General features: G+C 42.8%; 2 protein-coding genes across 3 annotated transcripts; both read left to right on the forward strand.

The window, feature by feature from the left end:
* The first annotated feature begins 523 nt into the window (after positions 1 to 523).
* PLBD2 (phospholipase B domain containing 2) lies at positions 524 to 13,662 on the forward strand. Its single transcript, XM_032947560.2, has 12 exons — positions 524 to 887; positions 1,813 to 1,906; positions 3,021 to 3,179; positions 4,152 to 4,252; positions 5,164 to 5,411; positions 5,895 to 5,989; positions 6,797 to 6,957; positions 8,470 to 8,565; positions 8,981 to 9,052; positions 10,227 to 10,379; positions 10,999 to 11,161; positions 11,803 to 13,662. Exons 1-12 carry the CDS (start codon positions 703 to 705, stop codon positions 11,983 to 11,985), a joined length of 1,710 nt encoding a protein of 569 aa, XP_032803451.1. The 5' UTR covers positions 524 to 702; the 3' UTR covers positions 11,986 to 13,662.
* Positions 13,663 to 15,231: 1,569 nt separating this feature from the next.
* On the forward strand, positions 15,232 to 24,165 carry LOC116939333 (uncharacterized). Of its 2 annotated transcripts, none has more exons than XM_032947557.2 (6): positions 15,232 to 15,452; positions 17,154 to 17,514; positions 18,698 to 19,538; positions 20,529 to 20,592; positions 21,453 to 21,529; positions 22,705 to 24,165. In XM_032947557.2, exons 2-6 carry the CDS (start codon positions 17,189 to 17,191, stop codon positions 23,092 to 23,094), a joined length of 1,698 nt encoding a protein of 565 aa, XP_032803448.1. In that variant the 5' UTR covers positions 15,232 to 15,452; positions 17,154 to 17,188; the 3' UTR covers positions 23,095 to 24,165. The 2 variants fall into 2 exon arrangements, with proteins under 2 accessions (XP_032803448.1, XP_075921282.1); XM_076065167.1 differs by lacking the exon at positions 15,232 to 15,452 and adding an exon at positions 16,017 to 16,345.
* Positions 24,166 to 24,374: the final 209 nt, after the last annotated feature.

Here is a 24,374-nt window from a genome sequence, read left to right on the forward strand (position 1 = left end):
CTACCCTGGGGACGGCTCTGCTGATGAGTCATGATGAGGAGGAAACCGGTCGATATAGTTCTCTCTATCACTGCCGCATCTCAGCCGGTCGCTCGCGTCTGCCTGAAACGAACCCGATTGTAACCTGATACCCCAAAAAAAAATATTACAGTTCTTTAGGAACTGTTGGTTTTTTTTGTTGCATCGTGCACAGAGGGTGAACATGCATGCTGCATGACAAGCCACTCCGTTCAGCCATCATTTGTGGCCAGGTCGCTTCTGAAAAAAGAGGCTAATAAGTTCAGTGCGCTGCACCTGGTAAAATACAAAATAAACAAAGTGATTTGTTTACCTTGACTACACTTTGTCCTCCTATCGTGTTTTTTTTGTCTCGTTTGTTGCTCCAGCCGTCTGAATACGTGCCCCTACTGGACATATATGAAATAAAAAAGAGCTTCATAGCTCATCGGATTCCTCCTCCTCGTGCTGCTGCTGCTGCGGTCGAAGTCGCGAACAGTCACGAGGGGCGTGACGCGTCTCGGTCGCGTCACCGCAGTGAGGCTCAGAGAGAGGAAGCGAGAGGCGAGACGCGAGTGGCGGTGGTGGTGTTGTGCTTGTTGGTGCTGTTGTTGTTGGTGGTGGTGGGGATCCCTCTTCTCACTCGCCTCCCATCTCCTCGCTGACAGCCACGGGAGACACCAGCGAGGAGACACGCGGAGAGTCATGGGGCACACGGCGCGGATGATGGCGTTTGTGGCGGCGGCGGCGGTGGTGGTGGCGGTGGCGTCCGAGGCCCCCGAGCTCGCCTCGGCTGTGTGGGACTCCCAGCGCGGGCTCGCCGTGGTGCGAGGCATCGATCCGGGGGCCCTGGCCTGGGCCAACTTCACTGACAGAATCTCCAGCACGGGGTGCGTGTGGCATCACCATCATCGACAACAACAATATTGACACTGACATCATTTATTCCATTACCGTCATCACCACCACCACGCATATCATTTTTGCAGCCGTCATGAATAATACCATCAACATCACTCATCATTGATACCATCATCACAGCCATCGGCACACACATCACGATTGCAACTACATACTGTATACTCACAGACATTACTATCATCATTGAGACCATATCATTCATCATCATTGCTACAAGTTTAAAATATACCGTATCTTAATACGCTGTGCAAAACATTGAGAGATGGGCACCATTATGAAAGGAAACTTGTTAAATTAACAAAGCAAAAGAGACCGTCAGAGACAATGAGGAAGCTCACAGCCATCAAGCATCACGTGGTCACCAACATCATCGAAGCATCATTACGGCTACTTGACTCTCATCAGCATAGCCATCATAACATTCATTACTTTCATCATCGTCGTCACTATTATCATCACTGAAATGTCGTGTGATATTGTAAACACTCTACATTGATATGAATCTTGCACGGTTTAACCACACACCTATTAATAAGTGGATGTTTCTCAGCTCTCAACTCAAAATTGTAGAGTCGAGCCAACTCATCATACCTGAAAAGTCGATAAAATAGCACTTTGTGGGTAGTCAAGTGGTGGGCTTATGAAGAGTCTGCCGCCTGCCAAGAGAATTTGGAATTGTCACCACTGGCTGAGGGCCACGAAGATTCGCACCACTTATAATTTGTCTGAGTGGACACGCTGCTAATGTTTGAACAATTCCAAGGCAATAGACCAAACGGGCAGGATTTGAGAAGTAAGAATTGCTGACAGCGATGTCTTCAGCTGTAAACATTGACAGGACAAACTGCAGTGTAAGCTCGATCACGCGGCTCTTCTCTGATCTTTGTTTTGCAGCTGGTCTCACCTGACTCTTGCCACAAATGAGAAGTATGACGACGCCTTACAAGCCTACGCTGCCGGTGTGCTGGAGGCCAACGTGACGAGCAAGGTCCAGCACGTGCACAATATACAAAGACCCTCTCATAAGCATACATGCGAGTTCTGTTATTATCAGGAACTAACTTTAGGCTGAACCATCGTAGGGGAGGCACACAACTGGCTCAGATATCACTTGTGACTAATGTTAGCCATATCCGGGAATCTGAGTGAAGTGCTTTAACCACTACACCACCGCTCCCCACACGTGTATACACATGGGTGCACAAAATTACTAAAGACCGATGCTCATGGATTCACACTTGCCTTGTCGGCCTGCATGCAATATTCATATCATAGTATTTGCCCCTTTTTAATGTGCACCAAATAGCACATTTACTTTCAAACTGGGAATAAAGCTGAGTAGCCTGGGGTTTTAAGGAGGAATTGGAAAAGCCCAATGACTCGTGAAACAAACTACCAGCCTCCCTGATAGTCTCTCTGCCCTCACATCTCAGTGCTGTGATTGTCTCCACCTCTCTCCATGTGGTTTGGTGCTCATAGCAGGCTTTCTCTGTTTTATGTGGTTTATAACATTACATATCATATTCTGCAGTGGGAATTGCATATATTTGATGATACAAATGGTTTACTTCACTGTAGATTCTTGGACCTGTTTTGGTTCGAACATTCCATCAACTGGATCAATTTAAATATCGCACTCACTATCTTAAAGCTCCTCCATGGACTCGTCTTGCCTACTTTCCTCTTATCTCACTCTACTGTTCACCATGCACCTTTGCTGAAGCAACCGTGGTTTTATGTAGAAGCCCTCATTCAACTTTCACTCAGTGAAAGGTCACTCATTCTTATTTGCTGACCCAAATGTCTATAACTCCCTTCCCAAAACCATCAGTGCTGTCAACTCCCTGCCCCTGGGTCAAGTCCAGGCTTAAGGCCATTTTTCCTCTGCCTATAACTGACTTCTCCTCTATATACAGTAATGTGCTCACTATTTCTGTACACGGTCTTGAGATGTAGTCACATTTTTATGCTATATAAATCCATACAGACTTCAATTCCACTTTCGAAACAAATTACTCCATGACATTTGGCAGCTTTTGACATGTACTTGTTAAATATATAACTTGCGTGCGTGTGCATGTTCGGTTGAATGGATGCTGCAGTACATTAAGCTGCAATGGCAGAACACGATGGAAGGATATTGTGCCAAGGGCTCGCAGGAGTCGGCCTACTGTGGCAGGCTGGAGGGCTTCCTCAAGGACAACCTCGACTGGATGAATGCACAGATCGAAGCAGAGCCAGAGAATCCACTTTGGCACCAGGTGATGTTTGTGAAATGTAGTGATGTTAAATACACTGCAGTTATCATGGCTGTACTATGAGTGGGACTCTTATGAGGTACAATAGAAAATGGTTGATGTTTTCACACGTCAAATTTAAATAATGTTCAATAGAAGGCATGCTTCTGTAAAAATGACACGTGTACCTATTCATCTGCAACGCAGACCTGGGAATTTGACGAGATAGCTTACCATACTTCACCATTCTGCTCAGTGCGAGTTGCTGCAAGTGTGTCCAGGACCAGTTCATATGTCTCGAGCCATCGGGTTCATAGTGCAGTGCACTAGCCAATGCATCACCACTTAATCCTCTTTTATTAATCACTTTTTGTGTTGTGACTTTTATTGCATTGATAATTTGCTACTAATTAAAATTGTTTTTACAATATGAGCAAATATATTTTGTTGCTAAAATTATTATTTTCTGTTTATATTTTAAAACATTACCTTAAATTGGACCGTCCGTTTACATGTGAACAATGAACGTGTACAAGCCAGGCAGTTGGATAATGTTAGAGATGTAACAAAACGACTCACCAGTTAATCAGTCAGATTAAATAACATTTATTACCGATTTTGACACGTTTTCAGGAGACTCAACATATTTAATCTATTTATGAACTTAAGATACTGGGGAATATGAACCGATAGTTTAGAAATGCTTTTGCTGTGATGTCATCTATATCCCGCCTTGTTGCCTGACAAGTTGAGAGCTCACATACACGGTACATATTGCTTAATTCACCAACCGTGCCTTACAGCCACTGGATTACAGGCATCTGCCATCATATTCCCAGCTTGGAATAAGGGTTTAGTTCACACATTTGATTACAGGAGTAATTCTTCATGCAGTCACTTACCAGGTTGTACACATTCAGCTTCTGTCAATCACCCTAGTATTACTCATATACACCTTGGTACTGCCCTGTCCGTTGTCATTACTTATGTTCCCAGGTGCGGCTGGCCTTACTGCAGTTCAAGGGCATCGAGGATGGCATGAGTGGGAATATCGCCCTCCCCACCGGGAGAATAGACATCTCTCTCTTTGGATTCTAGTATGTAAACTCATCTGGCGATATAGCCATTCCTGAATTCATCTCTTTCTTGGACTACACTCAACCAAAGCCTTTCCAGGGTAGATGGCTGAATTGCGTAGAAACATGCATAGCTACTACGAGAATACTACGGATGCTTTGCTCCTACATCTTGGAGAAAAAAAAGATTCTTCCTCTGGTGCTGCTTCAGGAGTCTTCATGCAGTGGAAATGAAGGCTGCCTTGTACAGGCAAAATAAATCACCTACCCTGGCATAGTTTGGCCAGCTTACTGAATGAAGCTCTTTAGCATAGTAAGGTTGATGACAGGCACTTTCACCTACTTTGAGCTATAGGATAGTGGTGGGATCAGTCATCTAGACTGGATAAACAAACTGCCCTGGCTATCTTAGGTTTACCAAACATTTAATTTGTGGTCATCAACCCACAAGAAGTACTAGGACTCAATACTGATGCATACGGTTTTTTTTAATTTATTGACATTGGCCACACAATCACACTGTCTTCAATTGAGATTGTGACCTTTCTCCCACTCACGTGTTCTTACAAAATATTGTCAAAGTGATATTAATAAGTTAAATCAGACAATGTGAGTTGGTTACTAATCTAAGACAATTATATGTTTATTAAACTATAAGCATTTACATATGTTTTGCAATCACTGCTACACACATTTGAAAATGGCATGAGAATCAGAATCTTTATTTAGACTGGAAGAATCCAATGAGCTATGAAGCTCTTTTTCACGGATGTTGAGTAGTCCATTATACTGATGCCGATGTGTTGGTTTTAAATCAAAATGTGTTTTTACTGAATTATGGTATTCAGGTGAACATGGTAAGCATGTGAATATGGTATTCACGGGAATATATTGTCACATTTAAACTAGTGTATGTGTTTGTGCCCATACAGCTTGGGCCAAATTGCCACCGATTTGGGAGATTTGGAGCAAGTTCTCAACAAGACTGCCGCAACACAGAATCCTGCCTCTGGAATGGAATATGGTCGTGGTCCGGTGGGGAAGGGCCACTGCTCCGCCCTGATCAGGCTACTGCCAAACGGACAGGACTTGCTGACGTCACATGTGACTTGGGGGGCCTATCAGAGCATGCTGAGGATCGTTAAGAATTACCAACTTGCGTTTCACACCACACCCAAGGGTACGCATGCGTGGACACGCACATGTATAGTTGCAAACGTATCTCGGTAAACTTTGTTGGTGAGCATAATTGAAAGTAAGACGTGCCATGATTTTATGCCACGTCTTATGTGTACTTAATGAAATATCGGGGTGACTCTCATCTTTATTGATGGCCATGAGCCAGTAGTGGACATTCCCCATTCCTATAACACGGGCGAGATTGTATATAGTTTCTTCACAGTTGACTACCGCAAAAGATTTGAACTCGCCATCTTCCAATTTTGTTGCATGTTCTAACAGCTGTGGTCATACAAATGTGAGTTCACTCTACATTGAGAGATTTTGTCTCAATCACTTTTTTTTTGCAGAACTCATGGTGATCTGTATTACATTTTCCGTCTAACAAATAAACATTGATTTATTTTAAAAAATGGAATCTTGCATTCCTGTCATGTTAAGCAAGTTTTAAGCTGATTCGGGCCTCTCTCTGTTACCGTTTCAGGTCAGCAGGTGATCCCTGGCCACGAGCAAGCCTTCAGCTCCTACCCTGGTGTCACCTTCTCCATCGATGATTTTTACATCCTAAGCAGTGGACTGGTGTGTGCCTCTAGACATTCACATGTACAGATATATGCCAGTGTATATTTGACATGGGGACCTTTCCAGTGTATGCTGGGTATCTGTAAGAATTACTGAAAAGTCAGACATATACGGAGAGGTGCATGGCAACATGTACAAGCGTGCATGCATATTAGTATGTAGGGTTTATCTGGTTTTTCCCTCCACATTATAAACATTCTTTTAGAGTATTTGGCTGCTATTAATTACCACGTGATAAGCCACTTCGTTGAGTTATCATTTGTTGGTAGGTCGCTTCTGAAAAATAACTATATAGCTACCTGATAAAATAAAAAAATAGTTTAATCAGTATGCACATGCATTCTCAGCATATTAAAGGTACCTTTTTAAACGTTTTGCTTGGATTTTTGTTGTAAGTATTACGTTTTATAAATACAAACAATCTGCAAATGTACATGTCAGCAGATGGACAAAGACATGCTTGTATGTAAATACCAATACCTGCCATTCGCCATAAAGTGACGGTGACATCACCACGGCACCTGCGCATGTAAATACCTGTCACACATTCACACACATGTACTTTGGATGCACCTATAAATTAAGTAGTCATACTTCACCTATTAATTCATCTACAAATTAAACCGCTATGGTCGTATATGTAGCACACACATGAGGGAGTCAATCAGGGAAACAATGATGGTTTTGTGAGAGAGCAGTGAGTGAAGACCTCACGATATGCCATTTGCTGTATCCACTTATTGTTATCGATTAAAGGTCTGCGGGTAATTCACAGTATAGTTCCACATGTGTTCACGTGTGCAGGTTGTGCTGGAGACTACGATTGAAAACAACAACCCTGAGCTGTGGCACCTAGTCCAGCCAAAGGGGCAACTTTTGGAGTGGTTGCGTAACGTGGTGGCCAACCGACTGGCGACGTCTGGCCAACATTGGGCAGAAACATTCAGACAGCACAATAGCGGCACGTAAGTGAATGCACTGAAGCATGTCTACATGTGTGTATTTAGTAGAGGCAAGGTTGTGCACATTAGTGCACTGCATTAAGCTTCAGAAGTGGCTTGGTGATTTAAGAGTCGGAGCACTGAGCCGGTACTGCTGAAATCGAGTGTTGAAATCCGTGCAGCCACTTGCGATTACACCTGGAATGGAATATTTGCCTGGAATGTTACGGTAGCATTTCTAAAGGAGCATTCTGATAATTTGGAGCATTCTGAAACATAATTCTTAAGATGAAAGTTGTCTGTCTGGTGTATGGGCCCATATTTGTTAGCAGCCCTGAGCCATTGGAAATTCCATAGTCCCATGGAGGTGATCAGTTTCTTCATAGGACAACTGCTCTTGACTTCCCATGAAGTAGTACTTAATTTATCAACCCCAGAGAGATGATAGGTTGAGTCATCCTCCTACTGAGGTTTGAACTCTTAAACATCGTTTTGAAACAAGTCATGTGTTTCAGTAACACCTGGATGAATTTCGATGTATTTATGTATTAAATGTAGCATAAACATATAAACAATGACTCTATTTTACACGTTATCTTTTTGAAAGTTGTAAAAGAGACTCATATTATGGTTTCATTATGACATTCATTGTGTATATACACGTCGCAACGTATACACTGCTGTGAGCATATAGCACGTAAAAAGGTTTTCAAATGTATTTCATACTTATCACAAAAATGCTGAGCTCCATTGAAACACAATATGTGTAATACAATGTTTATATGCCAGTTTCATTACAGAATTCAATTGAAAACTATTGTAAATCATCCAATTAATGTGGTGTGTTTTATAATGTTGGTACAGTAATTTTAACACAGTAAAGCGTGTAATGAGGTTCCTTGTGGCATGCTATTAAATCACTAAAATACAAGCCGCCCTCCGTTATCTCAATTTGATTTACCAAACGCTATCAATAATGTAATATGTTTTATAGACACGACTGTGTGTTTCAATCTGTAAATGAGCACTTGAAAAAACTGTAATGTTAAATCACGGTGTTTCCATGCGTACACAGGGAGTGGGTTATCATTTATATCCTAGCCTGGCGTGTACTTGATTCTGGTAAGAACCACGTACCAGTCGCACGACCGTGAATGGCTCTGAATAATTATAGTCAAACAAGCAATGGGGCTGCGTTCACCACCATTGGCGGGGCTGCATTCACCACCACTGGCAGGCCAGAAATGGTGGCGGTGAGTGACGTTCCACAGTAGTACTGCTTTAGATGGCCCCAAAGACTTGGGCTTAAATGATTCCCAGTCGGAGTTAAATTTGTAACATTCCACATGTACGTCTTGCGGACAGAGCTAACGATTCGGATATAAATGCTTGTGTCAAATATTCAGCCAGGCCTTAGCAAAGACTGAAAATCGACTTTCAGTCTCATGTCAGGCTGTTGGAACAAAAGTGTTTGAGTCTTGGAATCCATTTTGCACAACTACAGCGCATTGATTATGATTTATTATTGTTTTTCAGGTACAACAATGAGTGGATGGTTGTTGACTACAAGCGTTTTGCTACTGGATCATCAAAATCGAGCAGTGGAATCTTGACCGTACTTGAACAGATGCCGTCAGTAACCTTTTATTTACGTTTACTCAAACCAGCGCTACGCTTGTCTTATGGGGACTGGCCCCTGCCATGAGAAGTAGAATTTCCACAGTGGCTCGGGCCAACAAGAGATATTTGAACAACCTCTTTGCTCTTTTGCGTTGAGAGATGTTTTTTTTCAATTGACAAATACATAAGGAGATTAAATAATAGCATGCCATTTATCCTCCCTTTGAACCCGGCCCATAGCCATAGCCCTTTCTCTCGAATGGAAATGCACTGCAGAATATTCCATGCCACCTCCACTTTGCTTTAATAGCACCCAGGCAGTATTCCTGTCAAGGAAAGATGGATGAACATATCATTCTAACTCACTGTGCTGAATACCAAAGTCTCGCATATAATCCTGTATGGTCTGCATGTGTGTGCTCCACAGGGGCCTGGTGGTGTCATCAGACCTGACGGATGTCCTTTACAAAGAACAATACTGGGCAAGCTACAACATCCCGTGAGCATACGCTGGGCATACCATAACCCACCCTCTTTCGGGCTGGACATAGAGTACAGAACTGCTGCTTAAATGTGTAGCGGCATCGTTGAGTGCTGTACGCGATAGCCCTTGCCACTACTTGTAGCCTCGAGTCAACAGGGAGCAGAAGGGAGTCTAAGGGTGATGAGTCAGGCCGTTGGGCTAAGGTAAACGTAAGGCAACTCGGGACCACAGGTACAAATCCCCAGACCCCCAGGAAGGGGGCTGGGGGATAACGTCACTCCTCAGGCCCTTCCAGACGGTTCCAGAAGGGAGGAGTGGCCAGGGGCGGAGTGAGCCGGAGACGAGTATAAAAGACGGTCCCCTGAACGGGACGGGGAGTCGTCGCTCACCTCAAGACTCAAGAGCCACCCTGGAGCTGCCACCTTCAAGACCCGAAGCGAAGAGCCCAAAGGGCTGAAGCCGAACCCCTGGCTAGGGTCGGGCCAGAAGCTTAACCAGTGAAGAGGCTACAGCATAGCCAGTGTTAGGCAGGCTAGCCTGAGGGAATACCTCCCTAAGTATCGGGTGGAAGGGGCCGTACCCCTTTGTCTTATTGTTACGTTATAATAAACGTGCTACCTCCAGAAGAGAGAAGTCTCCGCACGTTTTATACCCACTACAAATGCTTCATTATGCATGGCTTTTCTTAATACCCTTCATAAGTTTAAGATCTACGAAACTCTAGTTGTCATGATCATTTTTGCTGGTATATGCCTTTAATCTGGAATTTTGGTGGTGGGGTTGATGGATCATGTCGAGTTTGGTGTGTGTGAGACAACCTGCAGGGATTTGAGGTGATCTGAAGATGGCAGGACAGCAATTACGTTAGAAGGCAATATTGAATGTATGCAATTGCACCTCATATAACAATGTAAAAATATAATGAGGGGGCTGCACATTGAGAGGTACCAAAAGAGGAGTTTCTTTGTAGGTGTTGTGATACATGCATGTAATACAGTGCTTTAGAGGCAGAATCGTTAATTTTATAGTATTAAGCACCGTTGTGTATTAATTCATTTTGCCAGAATGTACCTTAACATACGTCATTGCTTGTATTACTTGCTTTTGATGGATACATCTTTAAAAAAAAATGTATCTAGGTACTGGGTAACTACACTGAGAAGCTAATTGATGTCAATTACATTTGCAGCTACTTCCAGAAGATCTGGAATGTGTCTGACCAGCAGGCCTTGGTGGACAAGTTCGGAGACTGGTTTGACCATGACCGCTGCCCACGTGCTCAGATTTTCCGCCGAGATGTCCACACAGTCACCGACCTTCCCTCCATGGTGCACCTCATGAGGTGGGGGTTTCGAAGACGACGCGGGCGTACTCGTATTTAGTAGCTCAGCTCCTGCTCGACATAGAGTGCCGAGTCATCATCACCAAAATCATCCTGGGTGTAAATCTCGGAAGTCACCAACGTTCTCAAGTGTAGCATTTGATGGTCTTAGCCTTGTGTTGCCAACAGCAGTGACTACATAAAAAATACATGTTCCACTGAATTTCACCTACCTTAGAGGTTTTCTAAATGTTTTGACCCAAGATCATCTTTCAAGCAGCTGACTACATCACAAAGTGGGGATAGGTAGGGATAAAATAAATAAGATGATCTACAAGTACAATTGTACTTTGCCTCGGCATCCGTTGTCGAGTAAGCGAGGTCTATTCAAGTGACTCAACAAGAGATATGGGAAAACGGATTGAAGATGTAGAAAGGAAAAAAAACTAAGAAATAACCATCCTAAGTGGGTGTTGTAAATTACTTTGGCCGGTGATGTTGGCCAAGAAGGAGGATACAAACTATGGTTGACATTCAGCATTGTAGCAAAGCCATGGAAGCTGTGATTTACAGGAGCATAGTGTCATCTGAATCTGTTTTCGTTCGTGTGTGCATGTGTATTTATGCATGTTGTTTGCAGGTACAACAACTTCATGAATGACCCACTGTCGGCGTGCAAGGGCTGTGTGCCAGGACAGAACGCAGAGTTTGCCATCGCAGCGCGCTGTGACCTGAACCCAGCCAATGGAACCTATCCCTGTGACATGTTGCAACAGCGCAGCCATGGGGCCACTGACATGAAGGTCAGTGGAATACCGCTCTCTTCCAGATAACGTATTCATTCAGGCGGTGGGATAGAGCACTGAATATCATTAGTATGTCCTTAACTTATTGTAATTAACTTAACTACCGCGTATACAATACAAGATATACAGAATACATTTAATTAAGTTTCTGATCTAAAATTAGCAGGAACTCAAAATATATCAAAACATATAAAAGTATGTAAAATATTCCTTTAGTTACTGTTGTAAGATTGTCGTAAATTTTAGTCTGGAAAATTAATAGCATTCACCGTTATTAAAAAGCACAACTTTATTAATTTGAAACTGTAATCTTCAGTTTAACACGTAGGCTTTTGCGACCAATATTATTCATAATAAAGCTTTTTGGGTTAGATCGCATAAGTATAAATGTGTCGTAACCTTCCACCACCCAACACAGCCAATTAGTAAGGGATTTGTCACGTAAACAAAACGCCAATTAGTTACTACTTCAGCCGACCGGTGTGTTAGAGAGGAAATCCACATCATTTACAATTTGAGTACGACGTTTCACTAGTAATTACATCCAGCATCATATACATATAGTCTTGTTTTTCATTCGACATGCTTGTAATGTGTTGAGAAAGCAATGTGCTAACATGCAATACTTCTGTTTGCAGATCACGAGCAAGGCGATGGTGCCACGGTTGGAAATGGTGGCCCAGAGTGGTCCCACATGGGACCAGCAGCCTCCCTTCCAGTGGAGCAAGTCTCCCTTCTCCAGCCTCTCCCATGTTGGGCAGCCAGACCTGTGGTCCTTCTTACCTGAGCACATCAGCTGGTGCAAACACTCAGGCCAGTAAGAGCAGTGTTGCCAGATTAGAGTAAATTCTCACTCTGCAGATTAAAACTAGTTTTAAATTTAGATTTACGGAATTCACAATGTTTGGATTTTAGGAATTTGATTCTGGGTTTTAGGCCAGTGCAAGCAGGTGTGGTCTTAATGTATACACACCTTTAGGGACCAGGCTGGTAGTATCATCATGGTCAGAGCAAAAACAGCCAGGGATATTATATTATTTTCTAATCCATGTCTGTAATGATCTTAAGTGTCTTTGTTAGTAAAAGTTGAGTCATCTGTAAACCCATAAACATGACGTGAAAGTAAACGAAAACAGTACCAGCTGTGACTACGTTACTGCACGAGTGACGTTTCTTCTGTAGTATAAAAAGCAGCCGTAACAGCAGGGCCAGTGTAGGCCACCAGGTGGCAGGCACAGATCACAACTGACCCTTGTAACTCAGCCAACCATATCAAACTTGCATTCCCTCCCATTTTCTGTTTATTTCTCACACTTATTATACCAAAAATATAATGACGCATTCATAGTCTTCATCTTTATTTTGAGGTGTAAGTCATTGCAGTCTTTTTAATATATCAGTGTTCTTCACTCATTTTCAAAGGGGGGGGGGGCACTTTCGCCGATAGGACATCATCAGTGTGAGGGCCGCCACACGTTTGAAACCATTGGGGTTTGACAGCAGCACGATGATGATGGGGGTGGTTTTCACTCATAGTGTATTGTCGGGAGCCACACGTCAGGGGCTGCACTAAAGGAGGCCACCAGGGGCCGCTAGTCGCCCGCGGGCCTTGCAATGAGGAAGAACACTGCTTTAGATAAAGTAATTGTGAGCAAATGTTATAACTATGGACAGTGCATCTTGTACTTTTTGCAGAAGGCTAATATTATTTACATAATGCTGTCAAATTAGATGTAACAAATTATGCCAATGGATAAGTGCCTGATCTATCTTGTGGAATTTTAGTTTTCACCAGGTGTACATTTTATGAACAGATGCCTATGCAGTGTAAAAGTATTTGTTGTAGTCTCCAGCCCTTGGCCAGTCCACTGATGGATATAGGCCTCTGCCCGCTGTGAGGGTTTGATCATACTTTACCATGCTCGTAATTATGGGTTCAATGGGGGGGAGGGCCTAGGAACAGTTCAGATATCACTTGCCACTGATGTGAGCCATTTCCATAATTAAAACCCAGGTTATTGGTTAATAATACACTGTGAACTACTGTGCCACTGCTCCCACCCGAAGTATTCAAATGTACCTCAATATAAAGGAGAATTCAGTTTCTCTTTATAGCCAACGTATAGTCCCCCCCATTGTTAGATGTCTTACAGGTAAAAATCTTCACAGTTTCACCCTTGACTTAAGTTGTTAAATGTGTGGCTAAGTTATACCTCCATATAGTGGATGTAATTCAAGCCCATAAATAACTGCCTGATGCCATATAAGTACTGAAATTGTGAACAAAATAAAAGATGATACCAAAGGTGCATATACTTAATTAATCGGTAATTAAAAATGGACATGAACCACTTTAACAAGGCAATTGTCATATATTTGATACAGTACTTTTTGCACTTTAGTTCTTTTTACTTCAAATGAGAACGATGGTAAATGAAAAATAATAACATCACATTGAATGCTTGTGTATGCCGATTAATAAAAGCTGATTGCCTGCAGTGAGTTTGTTTTGACGATTGCTAATGACGATTTCATTAAATAAAACCTCTGGATAGGTGGCAAAGACGATACAAGGGACCTGAACGGTGTTGTCAGTCTTACAAATGCAGACGAGGTTTGGACAGCGCATGGCCATATAAGAATATATGTCCGAGTTAACGGCTTCTGATTGGTTGAGGCGTCCCTAAAAGTATAAATTTTATTCCAAATAAGTAATATAAAAAAAACTTTATGAAATGTACCGTACTAGTAATGTCAGAACTCCACGACTCCAGGAAGTGTCCCCGAAGCTTGCCACAACGTAAGGGGCCCGTGGTGATTTACAGCCAACGTGAGTTGAGCGTGGACAATTAGAGCCAAGCCGAAACATAACAAATATAAAAAAGATTGTTTAAAAATATATTTTTAATGATAGAATATAGTATTGTCATCAGTATGACATAAGTATGCCAAGTTTGCAGTCGATACCACATTTGGAAGTGGGTTAATATTGAGTTACAAGATTTGACGATACACCAACAGTGAGTTAAATAAAGTCGTGTAATAATAAATACTGAAGCGAATGTAAGCTCCTTTAGCATCTTCTTGTATGGGGTTCTTTTTTTTAAATACACTGGCTAGTTTCGTAACGTGTCCTCTTTTATAAAAAAATATATATTTCACAGCATTTGTTTTATTATTTTATTATTTCCCTTCTACGCGACTTTACCGAAAGAACCATGAATATGTTACGGCATGCATCAGATCAGCGAGCCATGCATTTAAACAATGTCGAGATGTCAGACCATGCAGATGAATAAGTAGAAGAACGATGATGGACGGATGTGTTCACAATGCAGTAGAGAGACGATAGATTTATTCAGAGTGATAGGACATCAATGTGTCCGGAGGTGATTCAAGGCAGGAGATGTATTCAGAAGATATGGAAGAGGAACGGGAGAGATGTGTGAGATAATGTATGTGGCTATACTGTACTGAAATATTGCCACTCGTATGATTGTTTGATTTTGCGTGAAATCATTACGTTCATAGACATTTACAATTGTACTATTTTCTGAATTATCCGGCTAAAAAAAAACAAATATTTACCGTTCATGATTTGGCCAGATCACAACGCACCACTGCACGGGTGGCTGAATCCAGGTGACATGCACCGGTGTGGGGCAAAAGCTGTGAGCGCCCGACTCTATAAAGGACTCAGCTCATCATCACTGCGGGGGGCGATAAAACACGGTACCGCTTTGTGGGAGGGGCATCTTAAATTATACATACAGTACACATATATACTGCATTGCATAGCCACCTCTCTTACAGGTTCGCAAAGGTTGATGAGCGCCGCTCAGCCACTGTTAGTGCGAGTCGGGAGACCGACGTTTCGGTGTCCAACCTGGCAGAGCGTCGTGTTTTAATGTTCCACACGCTGCAAGGGGGTTGCGTTGTCAGCTGCTGTAGTCATACCACAATGCCTCATCCAGCAGTGGAGTGTATTATCGCGTTGTTTTGCGTTACAAACTCCCAAATCGCGCGTACGGTTGCTGTAATTGTCGCGGCGGTGGTGGTGGGGGTTGGGTGGGAGAGGTTCGCGAGTTTTCATTCCCCGGGCTACGGCCGACATCCGAACCAGGTCCCCCTCGGCTCCCGCCTTCGTGAACCAGCGAGGTGAAGTATGTCACAAACAACCCCGGGGGCGGCCGGCACCGCGCCTCGCGCTGGGGCCCTCGGGCCGGCAGCTCGCGGCCCCAGCGCCGGGCCGACGCCGTTACGGAGTTACCGCCGCTCAACCGGACAGGTGCGGCCCGCTCACCACCTCCACCACCACCTGCACCACCACCACCACCTGCACCACCACCACCTGCACCACCACCTGGACCACCGCCACCACCTCCACCACCACCACCACCTGGACCACCACCACCACCACCTGGACCACCACCACCACCACCTGGACCACCACCACCACCTGGACCACCACCACCACCTGGACCACCACCACCACCTGGACCACCACCACCACCTGGACCACCACCACCACCTGGACCACCACCACCTGCACCACCACCTCCACCACCACCTGCACCACCTCCACCACCACCTGCACCACCACCTCCACCACCACCACCTGCACCACCACCACCTGCACCACCACCACCTGCACCACCACCTGCACCACCACCTCCACCACCACCTGCACCACCACCACCTCCACTACCACCTGCACCACCACCTGGACCACCGCCACCACCTCCTATACCACCACCACCACCTGCACCTCCACCACCACCACCACCTCCACCACCTGCACCACCACCACCTCCACCACCACCTGCACCACCACCTGCACCACCACCACCAGACCTACACACAAGCTCGAACCACGACTACTCTTAAAAACAACTCACCCATCTGAACATGCCCACGGCCAACCACTACCGACGGGCAACCCCGCGTTAGTTGTAAAAAGGGAGTCCACACGAGCCGTCTTGATCTGTCGTTGTTGTCGTTGTCGTTGTTACGTTAAACTCCCGAAACGAACACTTGGAGCACAGGGCAGGCACAGCACTGACGCTTGCAGGGCACGAACGCCTATTGCTTATTCATAATAGTCAACTTAGTGCCGCGTTAGTTTTATTATTCCCGAAGCCGCTAGCTCTCGTCCCACATCTACGTCGATGTCTGCCTTCTGTAACTATTTCCCTGGGCTTGGCCTCTACAGCAACACTGAACGCGCCCCCTGCTCATCCTACCCAGCCCCGCCTACCATTCTATACTACCTACACCTGCTGTTGGGCCCACAGCTAATTAGCTTAACTATATACACACCTACCTACATAACATAATTACATACATAACATAATTACCCTACGTATTCCTGCCACCTACTTACCTGCTTACCCGACCTACATACACCCCTCTCTACCTACTGACTCGGGCATGCTTATTCACCTAACTACACCTGCATACAAACCTGCACTTATCTATCGACATATAATAAACTTTTTATTATTAATGAAAGCCTTAATTAGTATTATATTTGCAATACTGTACAGTTTTTTTTTTCTCATGTGATCGTTATTTTTGTTCCGCTTTTGGTCACCCAAGTCACTTTCAAATGAAAATATATCCTGGCCTCTGGATGTCTCACCTGGTTAAACAAAATAAACGTCATACTCAGGTTCATTTTGCATGTTTCAACAATTACCTTTGGGTTTCGAAGAAAACTAGTGCCCATATAAAGATGCATATGATGGGAAACACCCATATACAGTATCATACGATACCCTGTCAGAAGCGTATAGTATTGGCTATACTGCCTCCTTCCAGCAGATGAGGGTATTTTTCACATGATCACGCCACCTCTAAGGTTACCAACTTGGAGATGAGTCTCCAAGTTGGTGAATTAAAGCCATGTGCCACCACACTTGGCCATATTGTTTTCCACCAATTCCCAAATACTGTAATCCCAAGTGACGTCTCTGCTCTCTGTTGCCAGAGTCCCCTGCCTACCGCCACTTCACTCCTGCCTGCATGGAGCCCTTTTCCTCGCTGCTGCTGTCGGACAGAATTTGGGTGCCCCATGCCTACCGCTGGGACAAGCTGGACTGCACGTGCCACCTGATTGCGGTGCGAGCCGGACACCTCAACTCTCTGCTGGAGATTGTGTACGCAGAGGCAGAGTCTGGGACCGAACGTGGGTCCCAGGCAGAGTCTTCCTGCGCCACACCGGCTGCTACTGCCGACACTGGCTCTTGTGTCGAGCTCAGCCGTGGTCTGAGCGTCGTAGCTGAGGCTGGCACTGATGGCAATGCCATGAATAAGGATGTCAAGAAAGAGAAGAACTGCTGCTGCTGTTGGTGAGTTTGTTCTTGCGTGTTCATGCTTCACTTGTGCAATGTATGTCTTTTTGGGAATTAACCTAATAATAACTCAACGCTTCATCAATAACACTACAAATAAAATAATCTTTATATAACGGATCACATTTTTGGCATTGTCCCTTTTGTTCTATGAAGAAAGGGTAAAGCCCAAAATGTCAAATATTTCCTCTTTAGGACAGTATTTTTGGTGAGTGGATTGAGTTTTTGTTATTTGTTCTCGTGCATTCTTGCCATTGCAGTATAACATTAACAAATAATAATAATTGTCTTGATGAAAACCTCACTAAGTCTCAAAACTTGTTCAGGTGGGCTTTGCTTGGTATTTTGGGCCAATTCCTCCTTGAAATATTTTAGGCTTGGAAGAAAACTGGAGCGCCTTGAGAAAAATGAATGGTTAATACTCAAAAATGTGTACAGAAATGTCAACAACCAACTAACTGTATTGCCATCTGCATGCCATCTCACTGGCCTATGGGTGCGACTATCTCATGCAGGATAAACATCCACTGACCCACACCTCCAAAGTATTGTATTACAGGCATGCACAATCTTGAATATCAGAAACGAGAGACAGGTGTGTCAGAAAGTGGGAGTTGCTGCTCACGAATAAGCATGTACAGGCAGTCCCCGACTTACGAATGCCTGACTTACGAAAATTCGCACTTACGAACGAGCTTCCGTAAGATGTCTATTTTGTAACCATCCGACTTGTGAACGTGAACTCGCATATGCGAACCCAACCGCGGAACTATTTACAGTGTGACATGCAAATGTACAACATTGATTCTTATTTATGAGTGGAACAATGCTTCCATTTTTTGTTGAACAGTAACATTTTTATAACACTAACCGGATGTGCGTTTAAATGCAGTACATTCTTGTGTTCTAACTTACAAACCGTTCGGCTTACAACATCCTGTATTTTTATAACGCCTAATTTGTATTGCGTCTAACTGCGACACATCTCTAAATGCGACCAGATTTAAATTGCATCTAAATGTGACTACATCTCAAGATGTTGTACATAAACAGTGGGATTTTTCTTGTAGTTATAGGGAAATAACTGGTTCTATTTATTGTCCCCTCAGTATGGGATTTTACAATGTCTGCAAAATTGATGGGTTTTTTCATACTGTGCTCCTGATTGCATTGTTGGCAGCGTCAGCACAAATGAAGATGATAACAGTGCTCCACCAATCAACAGCACGGAGAAAGAGGATACCACCATCAGCACTCAGACGGAAAGAGAGATTTTCAAACATTGCTGCCAAATAGAGAGAAATGATCAAAACATAATCAAAAACCCTGCCGTTGCTAGAGATGCTGAGAGTAATACGAAGCAAGTGCTTCCAGGCTGCATAATGCAAAATAAACGTAATCATACGGATGTCACTTATCCCATATACAAACTGAAGGGTAATGACCAGAGTCAAAACACCACCAATCTGCAAGGTGGAAACATTGACACGAAAGAGTTTTGCAGTTCCAGCAGTTTCCAAGCAGCAGAGAAAGCAAATGTCCCAAACTATCCAATTTTCAAGACTGGGACAGATGTAAACCTTGAACAGAGTTGGTGGAAGACTGACAAAGCGCTGCACCGTCTCTGGTTAGTAAAACTCAAAGCAGCACAACGCAGCACCCTGGAAGGATCAGACCTTGAGAAAATGGAGAGAGCCAGAATTGCATGGGAAGCAGCAGAGGTGTCTATGAAAGGGTCAGAGTGTGTTCCACGAGTGACAGGGACTGGGTATAATGCAGTTGTGCCTTCGATAAGATGGTCAGATTATGTGGAGAAATCGGAAAAGCTGACAAAAGATGTGAGCCTTGCAAAGAAACAAGAGGAACATGAAAAGGAATTCAAAGTTGGAAAATTAAGAGAAGAAACTGACCAAAAAGATGAGGAGACCAGACTGGAAGAGGATGAGTCTATGATGCAGCAGGACAGCCTTGATCGCCTGTTCCAGATGATGGACTGCTACTCCAGCTTACCTATAATGCAGGTATGCTTTGTCCAAAAGCTTTGTTTGCTGATGTGCAGGAATTAGTGAATGTGGTTGAACCTATTCTTTCCTTGCCCATCTACTTAACGTCCCATTTGATGTTGAGCTTATTTTAACATTTGTAATACACAGTGATGGGTTCATTTATATTATTGTTCCAACGTTTTATTGAGAAACAACTCTGAAGGAAAAAATACATTAAAATTAAGATGTGTACAATCATACGAACATACCAGGAGAGATGCATTTGGCGAGATTGGCAAGATAACATGCACTGTAGTTATAATGCGTTGAATACTGTAATGTAATGTGGGTAGAGCGCACGATTCTATGAAAGTTAAAAAGTTACTATTCTGTCTTTCTGGTTCAATTGTTGAAATAAGCGATGGTTGTCTTACAGGTGACTGACATCCACCAGAGAAATGTGTAATGCTCAAAATAAATGTTATGACCATGAACCAAGATGAGAATCGAGGAAGATAAAATCGATTTTCTTTTTAAACAGATAAGGGAGGTTGCAAGATAAATGAATCAAATTATTCTTTCATATGGCTGATGCAGAGCAACAACTACAATTTCACATTCAGTCTGGCCCTGAAGAGGGCCCATTGGCGTGGCTTGTGTTGTTGCTCTGGAGATGGGGAGATCGATGATCAATGTTCGGTCGCCGCGTTGATGGCAATCGTGCTGATTTCTTACTTAACAGAGTGGGCTGCGTGAAGGTTGCCATCTTCCACTCCATGAATACATTTGAAGAAATATTTCAGATAATAAGACATGGATGTTTTTTGTTTATAAGCTTAACAATGTTTATTAGTGATATTGTGTTTCTAGGATGAGATCTCTCCACTATATCACATGTAAGAAGAGGTTCCCCAAAGTTATTTTGAATACTAGCAAATCGGAAGCAGTCTTGGAAATCATCTCGAACCTGAAACTAAACATTATGGTGATGTAATAGTGATGTTGAAATGCTGATTTGCTACACAGGAAAACACAACATCTGGAGAGACAGGAGGTGATACAATGAGAGTTGGGACCTCTGCTGATGGAGGTGAGTGAAGTAACCTCTTTGGGTTTGAAACACTGGATATGTGTGTCATTTGAGAGCAGCAAGGCCATGGAAAACATGAGAGTCCACAGATATAGAGAGACCAGCAGTGACAGGACAGAGGCACCACTAGTTTTGTATAGTGTGTATTCATGTACAAGTTTCCTTTAGAAAATAACAGATATTGACAGATTTGGTTTTATTTGTAATCTGAATGACCATTGGAAGGTTGAATGAAATTGGTTGACATTTCAAGGAAAATGTATGAGAATTCACGAGGTTGACCAACACGTTGTGCCTCTGAAAGTTACACATTTGGGTAATCACTGGGTTATTGCTCATTATGTGATGCCATTAAATATTAATTTCCCATATTGGAATGTTTTTTGTATGCTAAATTTAATTAAAATTGTTTAAATATTCATTTTCATAATGTCATTAAACTCAATTATCTCAATGATTCACATGTTTGACTTTCTATTTAGCTTTAACATTTGTGGATAAATATCTGGCTGGTTGGTGCTGTGACCGAACAACTGACTCAATCATCCCTCCAATAAAAATGAATACTGGAGATTAATGATGAAATGCATCACTCCCCCCTATTTAAGATTGCAGTTATGATATTAATAGAAAGATGTTCGCTGCATTGGTGATGAGTAACATTTTCACAGCACACCTTAGAGGTTCAAGTGTCGACGATGCAACAGTTTTATAACCTAGAAGGACTTAAGTAATTAACAAGACTCCTAAGTCATAAAAGTGGGAGTACACATGGTGCGTGGTGTTCGGTATGTAGTTGCATTGTGTGGTATGTTATAGAATGCTGGCACGTTCCCAATAGTGCATGGTGTGTCCCACAGACAAGCCCAATAAAGTGGAGGCAGGATGCAAGGGGAATGAGCCATACTCGAATGGCAACCGCTCAGTCAAGGTGCAGGTAAGATTACCACAATATTGAAATAATGCACAAGTTTGGTTTGTTAGAAGCAAATAAAATAAAACTTTAAAACATGTAGACAATATACTATAAAAACAAATATTATACAACTATTTTCCCTATATATAGATACAATTTTAATGAAGTACACTAATTCCACGATAAGAAAATTCCATTATGGCGTATTCGGAACAGTATACATCATATTCTTTGTTCTTTCGGTAAAGTCACGTTGAAGGGAAACAATAAAATAATATATATAACAATAACATTCTCACGACGTTTCTACTGTAACGCAAACAGTCATCATCAGGTGTGAAAAACCAACGGCAAGAAACATTTGAAAGAAGTGGCGGTTTGTATTTATTTATTTTTAAACGTTAGCACCACGGATAGCGATTTGACAGTTTGTTTAGAAGGACGAGTCCATCTATGTTCGGAAAAGAGGAGGGGGGAGACGAAAAATTAATGCTGTCTGAAAGCCACCGTAAGCGTCTTAATTGATTGTTCACGCTTACGGTGGCTTTCAGACAGCATACATTAATTTTTCGTCTCCCCCCTCCTCTTTTCCGAACATAGATGGACTCGTCCTTCTAAACAAACTGCCAAATCGCTATCCGTGGTGCTAACGTTTTAAAAATTAAATAAAAACAAACCGCCACTTCTTTCAAATGTTTCTTGCCGTTGGTTTTTCACACCTGATGATGACTGTTTGCGTTACAGTCGAAACGTCGTGAGAATTTTATTGTTTTATATATATTATTATTTTATTGTTTCCCTTCAACGTGACTTTACCGAAAGAACAAAGAATATGAATCACTGCAGTCACGAAAGCTTTAAATCAAAAGTATACATCATATTTAGATGTTTTGTCCTGTAAACCCAAATGGAATTGTATTCTCATGATGATTCTTGTATATATGTGAGTACTGTAAAACACTGGACAAACTAAATAACGAGGGTAAAATTATTGATAGACTTTGCATACAATTATGAAATGTATTCACCAATGTGGCATCATCGACATTTACAGCATCACAAACGTCAACACCATCATGAGCATCACTATTCCTTTCAATATTACTGCTATAACTCAAACAATGTCACCTCCAGCATAGTTAACTGCTGTGCTTATTATTATAATTACTTCATCCAGCGTGATTTTTTTTCGACAGGCTCCTGTTTATGGTTCCCCATGTGCCACCACGTCCCAGCGCCTCTACCAGTGGATGCCATTCAACCAGTCCACCTGTATCCAGACCGTCTACCTGTCTCAATCACTCTACGGCACCCTCGTCTACCACCCGTCGATGCTCACTGTGCCCAGATACCCCATGGGCAGTGGCAAATTGGCATTCACCTCCTTTAGCCAAATGCAGTATGTGGTGCCAGGCCAGGTGCCACCCACACGAAGTGGATGCATGCAGTCTGTCAGAAATTGGCAGGAGCAGTGTGCACCATACAACAACGTGGTCTATCAACCAACTGGCTGTAACCAGAAGCAGGGAAATGTTGTTTTCTCACCATACATTAGAGATGCGTGGATCAGAGGTACTAGACCATAGCAGTTGTTGGGTACCTCTACATGGAAAGATGGACCCTGCAGACCTGATTAAGGTTACACAATTAAGAACATTGTCATCTGTGCAGGCTAGAACAGGACTTCTCCATAAAAGAGGAATGTATTACATTCAGTGGTTACTTCAATGAGTGAAAGTTGTATTGATGTAATTTATCTGCCCATTAAAGAAGGGAAATGTGAGTAATTTTCTCAATTGCATTTGGCTATGGTGGGGAGCCCAACAGATATGTAGTGGAGACCGTGCTCTGATCGGATTTTCTCATGAGTAATTCATGTCCACATCTTATATGTAGGTAGCTATTTGGAATATCCTGAAGCCTACACCAGCCTAGCTCATGGTGGTCACCAGGAACAATCGAAGCCACCATATGTGCAGCCCACTCAGTGTGGAGAATGTTACTGGAGAAAAACCTATTTAACTTACGTTCACCAAAGTCACCTTCACTGGTCACTTGTATTAAATACAGATAAACCAATTTTCCTACTCCTGGTACACCTCATAGCCACAATTATTCAATTTTGAGTACTGTACACTGTGGAGGAAATTCCAGTACCTAATAATTAAATATAACATTGTTTCTTCTAAATACTCTCCCTGGATGTCTGGTTACTGAGCTGAGTGACCCTGTGGCTTAAACTGAAAAACGGCTGTAATGCTGAACTTGGTTTACTACTTTAAGCCCTGAAATATATATGCGCACAATTGATCAGTCTTCACTATTTTACTGTTTTCAGCTGACCTTCCAGCTGTTATTTTGTTTAAGAATTTGAACATGACAAACGTTTTTGTGTAATTCGTTCATATTAATGGTTTTTTTGCCATTATACTGTATAACCAATCTAAATTCCCGAAGATATAGTAATTTTGAGCATAATCTTCGTGAGTGTATCTCCTTGTACGACTCCTTTTCTGATTTGTACTTTGCTTAAATATTAGTACAGACTAAAGATGACATTTCCTTCTTTGGCAATCGTTTTACAATTTTCATATTTTTAAGGTAACGGAGTGGCTGGATTGGTTTCCACTTCGTAAAATAAAAGTTTTTAAAACATGTTTCAGTCCTATTGCCAATTCATTTCTGGATGGCTTTCGCATGCCATGTCAGTAAAAATGATTGTTTGACCATACTTCACGATGTTGGGCAGCCCAGGACCGATATCACTCGTGTAATGTGGGTGATGACCGGCAAATACTCTCAATTCCCCGAGTTTATAATGCAGTGCACTAATCACTGTGCCACTGCTCCACCAAGTTGACTCCGA

Source organism: Petromyzon marinus, chromosome 6 (assembly GCF_048934315.1).
Source record: "Petromyzon marinus isolate PM22_M1 ecotype Great Lakes invasive population chromosome 6, UKy_Petmar_22M1.pri1.0, whole genome shotgun sequence".
Classification (NCBI taxonomy): domain Eukaryota; kingdom Metazoa; phylum Chordata; class Hyperoartia; order Petromyzontiformes; family Petromyzontidae; genus Petromyzon; species Petromyzon marinus.

Coding starts and splice junctions, on each gene's coding strand:
- LOC116939333 (XM_032947557.2), top strand. CDS start 17,189: ATGGAGCCCTTTTCCTCGCTGCTGCTGTCGGACAGAATTTGGGTGCCC. Junction 19,539..20,528: donor CCAGCTTACCTATAATGCAG/GTATGCTTTGTC, acceptor TTTGCTACACAG/GAAAACACAACATCTGGAGA. Junction 21,530..22,704: donor ACCGCTCAGTCAAGGTGCAG/GTAAGATTACCA, acceptor TTTTTTCGACAG/GCTCCTGTTTATGGTTCCCC.
- PLBD2 (XM_032947560.2), top strand. CDS start 703: ATGGGGCACACGGCGCGGATGATGGCGTTTGTGGCGGCGGCGGCGGTG. Junction 6,958..8,469: donor AGACAGCACAATAGCGGCAC/GTAAGTGAATGC, acceptor ATTGTTTTTCAG/GTACAACAATGAGTGGATGG. Junction 9,053..10,226: donor TGGGCAAGCTACAACATCCC/GTGAGCATACGC, acceptor TTACATTTGCAG/CTACTTCCAGAAGATCTGGA.